The 13810-nt window shown below is 34.7% G+C and overlaps 1 protein-coding gene across 1 annotated transcript in view; it reads right to left on the bottom strand.

Moving 5' to 3' along the window:
• Window positions 1-13810, bottom strand: part of NTRK3 (neurotrophic receptor tyrosine kinase 3) — a gene marked incomplete in the record, with an annotated part of 446565 nt that overhangs the window by 295917 nt on the left and 136838 nt on the right. The window contains 1 exon segment of the mRNA XM_072402705.1: window positions 5166-5237. Coding sequence (XP_072258806.1) covers window positions 5166-5237 — 72 coding nt within the window.

The following is a 13810-nucleotide window of genomic DNA, read 5'->3' on the forward strand; positions in this document are numbered from 1 at the left end:
AGCACTTTTTCATGAGAATAAGTCACATGCTGACCTATATCAGGAATTACCTGGTATTACTTTTTATTAAAGCCAGTTTTTGTCAGATGTTAGTGTCTCTTAATGATGCAGAGAAAGGCATTTAGGTAATTGTGTCAGACTTGTTTCTGCACCATTACCATTGAAATGACCAGGTCCTGTGCTGATGTCTATATCAGGCGAGTTCATTACAACTTCGGTTAATAGTATGTTTTCATTTTTTTCTGGTTAAATGACATCACTAGAAAGGACGTAGGTATTGCCAGCCAGTGATCAGGGACTTTCCATTAGAAGAAGAGTGTGTACTGTTGCTATATGCTTATTATTAATTACATGTTGGTGTTTCATACATATACCATATGTTTTAAATTAAAATTATCTTAATTTTTATTACATTACCAAAGGTCAACATGAAAGGTAGCTGACCAGTTGGAAAGCCTTGGTCACTACTAAACCATGCATAACAATCTAAAAATGGAAAACCAGACAATTTTCTAGAAGCACAAAATATAACTGGGTATTGAAGTTTTAAAGAATTGACACCAAAAAGTTTGTTGATTCAGGGAACATCTAATTGCCTCACCGGATCAAGAAAAAAATTTTCCCCACTTGAAGCAAAATTGTATCATGTTATAAGAGTATTTTGACTTTTTCTGGATCAACTAATAAAACAGGTTTTTATCTGGGATATGCTGGTTACCAGTATGTTTATTTCTCTAGTGATTGAACTTGATGGACTAATGTCTTTTTTTAACCTGACTATGTAACTATAACAGAAGGTAATCAAAGTCATAATTGTACTATGCACGTTGTTGGTATGATGACCAATAGTCTAATGATTCTGTCAAGCATTTTGTAGATTCCTAATTGCAGATGATGTACCTGACATAAATCCTGAAAATCAGGAGAATCTAAGTTTGGACATTCTTGGATGATCAACAGTCAATAACAGATCTAATAAGCCTAATATATTGATATTAGAAACAAGGTTTTCCTTTTATTATGTGACCTTAGAATCATGAACTTCATCTTAAACAACTCTTATAAAGAACAATTTAAAAGTAGAAAGAAAGTAGCAAAGTTTTATTTGTGCTTGTAAAGTTTATGAACCTCTGAAATCCGATATCAGATTCAATTAAACGGCTGTTCGTATTCATGAGGACATGTTTACAATGTTTAACTTGTATTGCTAAATGTTTAGTCTTTAGACTTTCAAAAATCAATATGAGGCTGTACAAAGTAAAACATTATTTGAAACACAAGGATTAAAGAAATTACAAATAAGTCACAGAACAAATTAAAGAGGCGTTGTAAACTCTAGCCTAAGAAAAAGAGATTTAAAGTATAGGACTGCATTCATCAAGGTGTAATCAACCAACATTTACTTACGCGTTAACTTATTTTTACTGAAACTAAAGGGTAAAGTTATTACTTTTTAAAACTTGTGCGAGAAGGTATTGTTCTACTATTGGGCAATAACATAAAGTAACAATTTAATTCAAATGAGCTAGTAAGTAATAGAAGTTTTCCCAAACGTTACAGAATTGATTAGTGTGGAATGACTTTTTGGTCTAATGGAAGATCAACTTACAAAGATATTAAGGCTGGCTGTGGTGCAGTTTGGCAACTTTGTTCAATAATGTATTGATAGCATATTTATATGTTCTACGTAGTTTATTGAACCAAAGATCAAACACAAGTGATCATTGAATCCAATCATATAAGCTTACCCAGCCATTGGTTCAACCATTGATAAGTGAGTAGTAAACTGCAAGCTTCTAATTCTGGTTAAGAGACAATAAACTGTTCATGTAAACCAGTTTTTCTCAACCTTTTCAACCCCTGAAATAACTTTCTGGTCTTCAGGGGACCCCTTCTATAATTACTATATCCATAGCTCACAGTACATTAGTGTGGTGGTCAAACAGAAGAATGTCTCTTACACTGCCAATTGGAAGAATATCATCCTGACAGATTGCCAAAAAGATCATTGGTGTTTATTAAAATGACCTGTGAATCACAAACAGACCCCCAGCAACCTCCAAAGGAACCCTAGGGTGCCACAATACTAAACAATCCAAATATTATTTGTGTCCTGACATCATCCTAAAGATAGTCCTAGAATAATTTTCGTCTTCAACAATGTAATTCTAAAATAGTCATGTGCAAATTAAACCTTTTTGGTATCATAAATCTATCAATATCTCATTGCCGTGGGAAGAACCCTTATTCAACTTGAAATAACTGAACAAAAAAAGTGCTAGGCAAGTAAATGAAATTTGTATGTTTGCTGTAATAAAGTAGAAAGGTCTGTTGGGTACCATGAAATGATGAGATAATCACTGATCACTTAATCAGGTGACAAAACTGGACAACTTCAAGAGCGGAAATTAAAAAGTAAAATACTTTGAACTGTGGATTTAATCAAGTATTTGAGAAGAAAAGTAAAAAGGTGGATTTTTTTCTATCACAAGGGATCCTGTAATTGGATATAGGTAAATGGTTCACACTTGAACATGATTTATGCACTCCATGGAAAATCAGAATTGAATTAACAGCATCCAGCATTTAGATTCTGGTTCCAATCAGATCAAGTTAAAGAATAATTACAATTGCATTTCTGGCAACAAGAGACTATCTGAGATCTGGCAAGCTAGGATTCAAGTAGAGTTAATTGGGTTGATTTACTAAAAGAGCAGAGATGGTTAGTGATGTGAACATTCACTATGCAAAGTGAATTGTCACGGAGCTTAGAAAATACAGCTAATCATTCCATTTTGTGTGGAAAAAAAACTCATGGTTATTTTACCTTACACGTAATTAAAACTGAAAACGGCTTTACCTTATTGAGAAATCTCAATAAACATACACGCTTCCAGTGAAATTTGTATGTCTAGTTTCATGAGTGAGATTGGCAATTTTTTTTCTATTGATGAAAGGGCATCTCCGACATGCGTAGATTGATCAGCCAAGAGCCTTCCGTGATACATGACACAGGTATCCGGGGAGGCCCTGCGGTCCCATTAATTTTTGATTGTCTAGGCCATCAAGAATTAAGGGTGCGGTGCTGCACCTTTTTTTTTTTTTTTTTAAAGGGTGTTGCACTTAAAAAAAAACCCACAAAATTTCTATATTAAATAAAAGTGTTGTCTACCCTTTTATGTAAAGTAAAAATTCTGAGTTTGGGTACATTTTAAGTAAACAGTCTTCACACCGCTGAGATATAAATTCTTCTGAGGGCAAAGTGTATTGACACCAGTTTGTACCATTGTATTTGCCTTTGCATACTTGAATATCTTTTTTACTTAATGGAAAATTAAGTACATATACAAGTAACAATTACAGCAATATTATTTCAGGTAGTTTATTTATTTAAACTCCAACCACTGCATATTCCAAACTTCTAGGTGTGTTGAATACCTCCTCCCAAATGCTCAGTAATCTCTATTGTCAGCTTGTCGTTGCTTGCAGTGGTAGAACAGGTATTGGAATCATCTGACTGGTCTAATATCTGCAAAAGTGTTGGGCATTTAAAAGGATTTTAACAAATGATTTGTCGAAAGCTAAGTATGGAGCCTGCTTTTATTCTTTACAAATGATGAAGTGTTGTTCCTGTGAGTCCCTTTAAACATGCACAAATTTGGATGTTGGGTGTTTAGACTTATGATAACCTTTTGTTAACCCAATGGTCTTAATGTTTTAAAGTTGCTTAAAAATAGCTAGGTTGCTCCCTTCCTGCAAAAAAATAATAATAATAAAAAAAATGTATGGTCCAAAGATCGGACTGCTGCATTACGCTGTCCTAACTAAAGAAAGTTATTTGCTGAAAAATCTGTAACCAGCACTTCTTGGAATGTCAGAAACCTGTATTCCTATCTGTGCCATGTGGCATCAACTACCATCATCTATATCACTACAGGTCACAATATTAACATAAAGGCTGATGAATGGAATAGCCGTATGCAGTTGTAGACCAGGGATTGGCACTCCTATAAGATATTTTAGACTCTTTAACAAGATTTTCTCTTTAAGACAGTGGAGTTTACAGTGTAGCCAGCAGGACAGCTACATATTGTCAAATGTCTAAATAGTTGATTCCTACCTATATGTTTTAGTAGGATATTAAAGGCCAAACAAATGTATTTTAAAGTTTATATTACCAGCCAATCAAGTTATTCCTTTTGATGTTTAGCATAAAGAGATAAAAAAGGAACAACTGCAACTTAAGACTTACTTTTCACAACCAGAGGAAAGATTGGTTCTAAGCTACTCTAAAGGCTTGAAAACTGCCAGTCTCCTTGCCGTCCCACCACCAGGTTTAATATGAACAAGTGTTTCTGAGCTTGTATGGTAGTAAACTACCCTTTACCATGCCCATTTGTAACCTATGGTCAGCTGGACAGCCACTGGATATAGCATGGGAATGGCTGTCAACAGCAAAGAACAAGTAACCACATGACGGCCTCACCTCCTGTGGACCAGCCTTCATTTTCTCAACAAGCCCTTTATATTTTCCAAATATTAAATATATAAGCATAATAAAAAGCATAAAATGTATTTTGTACATTTGCAAATCTCCCTTTTAGTGCCTATAGCAATGTGTCTCTGGGGACCTGCATAAAATAAACAGCTGAATGTAATTCTAGTATGCTATTATAAACACAAATAACAAGCCAAAGTCATCTCTAGGATTCCTATTTTCCTAATAGCAACATTTACTTCTAACCAACGAGATTTGAAAATAAGTCATTTGACCAAAAAAAAAAACATTTTTTATTCTTGTATGAAAGTTTTAAGAATTAAAATAATGCATAACAACTCTGTCATATACAGACAGCAGTAAGAAAATGTAAGAATTTTGTAATTCTGAATTTCCAAAACATTACTACGATCGCACCTCTAGCAATGATATTAACTAATAGTCACATTTTAAGATCCCTTCTGCTCTAATCACTACATACTTATAACAGTTAAAGTAAGCCTTAAGGGTAATTACAAAAATAACTTTCATTTATCATAATTATCAATTACCAGTTTGTTTATTTGGGATACATGACCCCACTGCTTTTATCACCCATTATGAATGCAATCATGTCTAAGAAACATTTAAAAAAGTAAACAAAAGATAAAAGTTATATATCACTTACATGTAGTGCAAATGTGGATTCTTGGAAAACGCCCTCGGCTGTATGCTCCTGAGTCCAGAATCCTTGATCGTTCTGTAAACAACAGATGTAAAGGTTTTATTATTAATATTGCAGTACCTTAGCTACATATATATATATATATATATATATATATATATATATATATATATTAGTAGGTATTCCAATTATCATTATCATCTGTAGTTGTTCAGTTACATATAAGGTACTATATTATATGTGCGGCATATTATTTTTCTTTTGCATGATAGACGTATAATAGACATATGTTTCCTGTGTAACAAAATACTTGATTAAAAGTATAATTAGGAAGTCATATTGCACCAGAATAGAAGTTGGTTCTTGGCAGAGACCTCCAGTAGCGCTTGTAGGGTAGTTATCAGTAAGTGACTGTAATATAAAACAATATTCAATAAGGAACATAAATAAATAAAACATTTGATAAACATTTTTTCTGCTATCGGTGTTCTGTTTCTTTGGTTTTCTAACATGTTGGAAAAATTATTTATGTAATTATTGGGTCAACACAAACTTTTTCTCCTCTTGTTACATTAAACATTGAGCTTTGTAGTTTTAAGGATGAATTATAATTAAAAATGCAAAGATTATGTGAACTAATAGGGTTTATAATAAAACCTCTTATATTGAAAGCTCGTTCGGGTCCCCTCCTCTTTTTGTGTCATTGTTTGTATCTGTCTGTCATTTAATGTAAAGAACTGTGTAATATTTTGGCATTATATATACATAGTTTTTTTATTATTATTATTATTATTATTAATATTATTAATAATATTAATAATAATAAAACTACTATTGTTTTCAGTTATAAATTGCTATAAATTGGCATTATTAAAATAGCATTGCTCTTGGGCTCCCTCCTGTGCTCAAAAGGCTATGGAAAAATCATTTGGGGTTATTTTTATAAAGCAGTGAATTTGACATTCACCAAAATTTCTCTGGTTGAAAAAAGTCAGGTTCATGTGTTTTTAATAGCAGTGGTTGATTCTCCACCAGAGATTGCCTGGTGAATATCAGATTCACTGTTTTATAAATAGAACTCAAGGTCTTTGGCTATAGGGGCATTTTATTTGTTTCATGTTAAAGCAAACAGATCCTTTAACAACCGTTTACAAACAAGAAGCAGAGCTTCCATTAAAAGTATATTTGGTCATCCCCATACAAATGTAAACAATGTAAAAAAAATCAGGTTCCCAATAGTTTAATGTATATGATGCCAGGTTCCCATTGTGGAGATTTACCCTCACTTTCTGTCCAATGATTACAACAGTATTAACAAAAAAATCTCCCTAAAGCACAATTGCCCTACAGCTCTATTCTGAATTCTCCATCACTATCAAGGACAATATTATATAAAGAGAGGGTTAATTTCCCTTGCAGAGGCACAGACAGCACATAATACCTATATAATAACCCTAATAACCATATACAACAATATATAACAGTAAAAATTATATAATAATATTTATTATATATATATATTTATATAGTATTTTAACATTTCCCCAATGGACCCAAAATAAACACTTTGACACACAATGATGAAACTATTTGAATTAGGCTGACCACGTTACATGTATATACAAAGAAAAAAATCTGTTAAAAAGATTGCAGTTCCCCTGTTGTTCCTAGATAAGGTATGTTTTTTATCTATCTGTATATATATATATATATATATATATATATATATATATATATATTAAACTAAATGGAGTAAGCAATAATCATCTGAAGGTATTAACATAGTGCACAATGTGGGTTAAGTCTTTGAGGAACTTTTAGACCTTTAACAGACCCCTATTAGAGACGGCCTAATAGACTATTGGAAATATATTTATATAAAAATATAGAAGTAAGCTGCCATTTCTGACCCAATTCTAAAAATTGCAACTTGCCTGGTTGGTGATCTGATCCTGTCTTTAATATTTTCTGAATCACTGACCCAGAATGAAAATTAAGGCCAGATTTGTACTTTCTTTCCCCTAGGCCAGCTAGCTTGAGTTCGAGGGCCAAATATCAGAGAACAGCCATGATGATAGTGATGATGAAGGTCATTGGTGGAAGCTATGAATATTGTGAGCAGAACCGTTCTATGTTAAGCACTTTTATATGTTAATATTTTACCAATACAGGATTACAAAAGCCGTCTACAGTGGCTATGACACCCTGGGCTATGGCACACACGGCCTAGGTGGCCTTGTGAGAAATTGACCCTGATGAAGCTAAGCTCACACAAGCAGCTTAAAGCCAAAAAACATGTACAACATTTACATTCAAACAATTAGCATTCCTTAGAATTACTTCAGCAATGGCAGTTTACATATTCTGTTCATGATAATTCCACTTCAGACACACAACAGACAGTTCCCATTGACTGGTGGTTGTTAGGAGTGATTGGAGACAAAACAAAATGAGTGTACGTGGTATTCCCATCTCAGACATTGGATAATTCACCCTACCTTTATCTCAATTGAAAATTATTACAAAGTGGACAAAGAACAGGGTGAATCTTTTGAAAAGGGACAAAGACAACAAAATACACATTTGGGATCTAGTCCTTTTCTATGTTATCCAAAACAAGTTTTCCCCCTACATTTACATTTAGCAGATAAATCCTTAGGCTGATGCTGAATCTGAATTTTGACAAAATTTGAGGAAAAAGTCCATTTAGGTCCAGGTATTGTGGTGCACATCTTTCACAATCTTGGGGAAAGTTCTTAACATGTAAAAGAACCCATCTGAAGACTAACTTTTGCAAAGAACCAAAAATTACAGTTTTTGTTTATCTTTTCCTATTAATTATAAATACTTTGCTGATATATTTAGTACAACTGTCCACATGATGTTTGTATTGCTTTACACAGTTGCTTTGAAAAAACAACATGTTGATTTTTGCCTTTAGCATCATTGGCCAGTTTCCTCCGGGCCCTCACTGGTGCGTCTGTTCTAAGTCGCTCCATGTGATATTTTCTGCCACAAGCTATTGTAAACATGATTTGTTTTCAAGCTGTAGTTATGTGAAATTATAGAAAGCTGGCGATTTCACAAGCACAGTTTTAGCCTAAATGTTGCAATCAGCGCAGATTGTTTTTTTTTTTTCTTTTCTTCTTCCTGCGCACATTTCATGCAGACGGGAGGTGAAAAGGGCCATGTATCCCCCAATTACCCGATTGATTCTGGCGGAACTTTGGAAGCTAACCTATTTTATCTGTAACATTGACAAAGTATCACTGCATTATTCTTTTAACTGTAATAAATCACCAGCACTCCATGGAGACCTGCGGATACAGTAATTCTCCTCTGATCCCCTAAATTCTTCTACTGTATTGATTTATTCTTCACACAACTCTTCTTTTCATACATATCAAAATGATATTTTCTACTTCTAACAAGCCATTGGTAATCTTACATACATAATTGCAACTATACCATTATATCCTCACGGGAATTATTTAAGTGGTGCGATCAAACAATACATCTTTGTTAAAAATTATCCTTGGTTTTAGAACCATTTAAATCCAGTAGCTACATTTAACTTTGTCTAGGACCAGTTAATGGACTTTCTCATTTCCCAGAGATCCCAGAAAATGCAGTGCTGTACATTAAATTGGGGTTGCCAATAATAGATACAGACAGTGACACAGGAGGAGGCGAGAACTCTGCCCAAAAGAGCTTACAATCTAGGAGGTGGGGGAAGTAGCACACAAAAGGAGGGGGGATATGTAGTGGTGGGCAGTAGTGAGGGTTTTAAAAGACAGAAGAAGACGATTAGGTGAGTTTGAAAAGATGGGTTTTGAGTGCTTTTTTAAAGGAGCAGAAATCCGAGTACGACAAAGAAAACCATTCCAGAGAGTCGGGGCAGCTCTAGAAAAGTCTTGGAGCCGTGCGTGTGATGAGGTTATAAGTGAGGACATTATTAGTAGGTCATTGGAGGAGCGAAGAAGACACAGGTGTTTGGGTTTGGCAAATTAAGACAATAAACTTTTACTATCAAACAAATCCTATAAGAAGAAGCAGAGACTCAGGTTTTAAAGCCAATTTCAGATATAAATAGCATTAAAGTTTGATTATATGATATTCAAGCAATTCTAAAGAAGTGAGCATTAATTATTAAACCTGTTTTTTGTGGAGATGATTGGCTCTTCTATTACTTACTGTTGTGAGATGCTTTCTCAGAGGTCAATTCCATTGCTACTGATCCCTGAACCACTTAGGCTTATAAATTTTCTATGAACTTAATATTCACTAAGAATGCAAAATGTATTTATTTTTGCAATAATTGCAATAATTTGCAAAAAACTTTTCCATATAAAAGAGCTTTCCAAGGTAAAAGTGATTTAAACTTAACTAAACTGCACTGTATCATACTGTAGAAATACTAGTGGACATCCTAAAGCAGACATATCATCTGAATTTTTACTTTACATACAAGGGTAGACAACCCTTTAATTTAGGGAAAAAATAACTTATTTTTTTACCTGTTTTTTACCTGTGTATAGCCCCTCCCCGTCTGGGGAATGGGAGTGCATAGCCTCCTGGGATACCAACATCATGCATCCCAGGAGGCTTCTGGCTCTTCCTCCTTCCGAGATCGGGGAAGCGCATAAGGGTCTTTTTTCCTGTAATGGGGAAAAATGCCAATCCCATATATGATCGGCACTCTTTTTTCCCCATTTACAGTACGATACATCACCTGATCTCACGCCTGCACAGTGCCAGATTAGGTGATGTACTCAGAAGAAGGAAGAAGACAGCATTGGACCCAATCGAGGACAGCAGCAGTGAAATTGGGGGCTCTGCTGGAGGAAAAGTGAGTGTGAGTTTTTGGTTTTTGGTTTAGTTCCACTTTAAATGACAATATTTAAAAGGCTTCCCATCCAGGGATCTGTGGAACCCTAAGGTTGTTCCAAAGGTTCCTAGGGGTTCCTTATGAGTAATTTTGCCTCTCAGTTTAGGTGACACCAATGATCTTTTTGGCTATCTGTAAGGGTGACATTACTCCCACTGGCTAACAACATAAGGGGCATTATTCCTACTGACCACCATGTTAATACTGTATACTATGAGCTGTGTATAGTAATTATAGTAGAAGTTCCCTAGCGAACTGAAAAATATTTTAAGGGTTCCCCCATTTTGAAAACATTAAAAAAGGCTTTTCCAGAGTATATTTAAAAATGAGTGAATTTGGTTTGCTGGTATGTGTTTTAAATTAGTATGATTGATTCACCTCACTCAACTCACAAAAAGCCCTTTTCTTACCCTTGCTATGCAACATATACTTTCCCCTAGGCTGTTGTTCCTTGGTGTTCCATACCTAGAACGCTAATGGCATTCATTTATTTGCATCGAGACCAAATCAGGTCATGTTATTGGATTGGAATTTGGATAAGAAGTGAATAGGAATAAGAGAGCTATCTCCCCTCTCTCCTTTACATGGCTATATATACTTACCATAGCATACAACAGCCAATAAGCTGCAGCAAATGTAGCCTTGTTCTAAAAATGGGCAGACAATAAAACCACAATTCTAACACCAGCCTTGTCATATGCCTTGGAAAGCATGATTTCAAGTCAAGGGCCTGATTTATTAAAGCTCCCCAAGACCAGAGAAGATAGACTACCATGAGAGAACCTGCAAAATCTAGCAAACTTGAAATGATGAGATCTATTACACATTTCCTGGATCGCCCAGATTCTCTCATGGTAGTCTATCTTCTCCAGTTTTGGAGAGTTTTAATAAATTAGGATCAGAATATTCAAACTATTGTGGTTCCACCTAAAGTACCTATCTTCTGCACATCTAATACCAGGACCTATTGTCATTGGGTATTTCCTAGATGATGTACCCACTTACAATAGGAAATTATTATATCCAAGTGGACAAGTCACTGGACCAATTTTTACATTAGAAGTCTTACTGAGGCTATCCTAGAGTATTAGAACACAATATGAATACGGTTTACTATCAGGTAAACCATTTTCACTATTATATGGTGACCTATCAAACAAAAGAATGTGTGATCAAGTCACATTTTAGCACAGCAATATTTATGCTACACGTATTGAGACAGCTACATAATAAATAATAAAATGGAGTTGATAGGAAGGCTAAGGTAGATATCTATAAAGGATATCATCTACTGGATTTATAAGATTTATAAGAAAGCTGGCAGTTGTTGTTCCAAGTTCCTGTCCAAGCACAGGCAAAGATAATCTGTCAAGAGAGATGTATTATGTATAACTGCCATTACAGACCCACATTTTCTTTTTGAAGCCATTGGTTCAGCATGACAAGCAGGCAACTTCAATTTTCAAAAGTACAGATCAGCAATGGTAGTCTAAATATGTCACCCAGAGTATGTTTTCTTGAGTTAGGAAAAAAAATCTATGGATATCATAACTAGCTCTGGCATGTTGAGTCTTGGGTAGACTAAAGATGGGAGATTGCAATGGTAACTTGATTATCCATGCTGAACTTATGGAGCGTATAACAGAATAATTGAAAATCATGGATAATTGAGCTGCATGCTAGAATTCATTAAAAATATCCATTACACAATTTTCCTGAAAATATGTACAATTATAACCATTTGCACGGTTGGCTGAAATTGGGGCCATCAAAGTTCCAGAGTGTGTATATATATATATATATATATATATAAGCTCAAGGCTTGAAGAACCAGATCCCAAACTGAATCTGCAGGGATAAGGCGACCTCTGTATTTTTACTCTATCTATGATTGTTCAGGTTTCACACCAGGCGTGTTATAATGGGAAGCTCCAATAGCATAATGGCACATGTACAATATGATGATATTATGATGCTGTACTATAATTATGTCATACACTATTGGTGTTATCACAATTTTTATGTCACTGCTAGGTACCATTTATTTGATTACAGTTTTCTCCAAATTGAGGGCAGATTCAGGGACGTTCGTGGAGAGTGACACTAAAGTATAGAACTTTCTTGTCCTCACCCCCACTCAGTAGAATAATACTTTAGAATGTCAATCAAACTAGCAGGGCATGGACTGGACAACATCCATCTTAACCAGTCACCCCAGCAGAGAATAGATTGGACAGGATTTCTATTGCGTGTTAGGCTGGTGTACTGAGGTTGGTATCTGTTACAAGGGGACTAATAGGCAGGTAACCATTTACTTGCTTAAAGATTATAGATTTGAGGAACGGTCCCTATTAGAGGACAAAACAAGTAATCTATCTTTCTTTTCCATCAATGAAAGCATTATTTTTGTTGAAAAAAATATAAATTTCTGTCCTTTATCCTTTTAATTCTGTTTGTGTCTGGAGTTCCACTGTGTAGAGAGCTGCACTAATGTAGAGGTTAATGTTGGAGTTACAGTCAGAAGTGAGAAGCCTAATGTAATAATTGGGGTTAATGGAAAGGTTACCATGAGGATTAGTGTTAGGTTTACAGAGGCAGTTAGTGTGAGGCTAACCTTATGGAAAAGCATTGATCTCTGCATTAACTTGTCTGCCTCTAATATTGCTAGTTTTTATTTCCCTGAAAGCTAATTTATATTTTCAAAAGCTCCTTGTATATGACCAATATGCCTATTTATGACATTGTTATGCAGTACTGGTTTATTTAGATTAGAACTTCAGCTGAACAATATCATGATAAGAATTATTATCCTATTAAAGATAAAATAACAAAACTAACTTTTGCTGCACTGTTTACCTTCAGTCCAGAGATTTCCTCTGCAATGCTTTTTTGTACCACTAGATGTCAATCCAATGGCCCAGCATCATTAACCAAGTATATCTGAGCTCATCTCCTTCCAGACCTATTTCAATCAGTGACTGGGTTATTCACAATCTAGACTCATCTCTGTCGCTCACTTTGTTTTCCCTTCCTATCACCATACTTCTTGTCAGTAAGTGTACTGATTGGCTCCTTGCGATTCTTCCTTATACACTTTAGCCCTACTGTACAGAGGAGGCTGATAAAGTTAATTTCATGTATTTATACATCTTGCATCTGAATGATTTATTAATATGGCCGAGCTACATTAACGTCTTTTATATCTGCCTACCAATTAGCAGAACCATGGCCTCCCATTAAAAAAATGCTACTTGCTACTCCAGCACTATGCATGATAAACCTTTCCTTTTTTCTTAAAAAAAAAATATTATTTTTTACTATTTTCTCTTTTGTGTATCTGTGCTGCCAATCTACTATGGCATTTTATAGATAATTGATATCTGCATGCATTCCAGCAATGGCTGTATGGCATCTCACGGGAAAGCTAACAACAGAAGTACATTCCCATATATTAGATACTGAAATGGCAACTGGAAATCCAAATGGCAGAACAAAAATGCAAAAAACACTACTACCGGTAGGAGACATGGTCAAAGCATTGTCACTCTATAGCAGCTAGTGCCTGTAAAGGGACATCACAATCTAATATTTTCATTATGGGGCTTTTAAATAGAACAGAATAAAAAAAAATGGCTAAGAAAACAAAATATTTGCTTTTATTCAGTGCAGTCAATAAACAGAAAGCATGTGATTGCAATGTACAAAGATTTGCATATCTAGAATGTTTAGACCCTTTTTTATTATAATATTTATTATTATG

Source organism: Pyxicephalus adspersus, chromosome 2 (genome assembly GCF_032062135.1).
Source record: "Pyxicephalus adspersus chromosome 2, UCB_Pads_2.0, whole genome shotgun sequence".
NCBI lineage: Eukaryota > Metazoa > Chordata > Amphibia > Anura > Pyxicephalidae > Pyxicephalus > Pyxicephalus adspersus.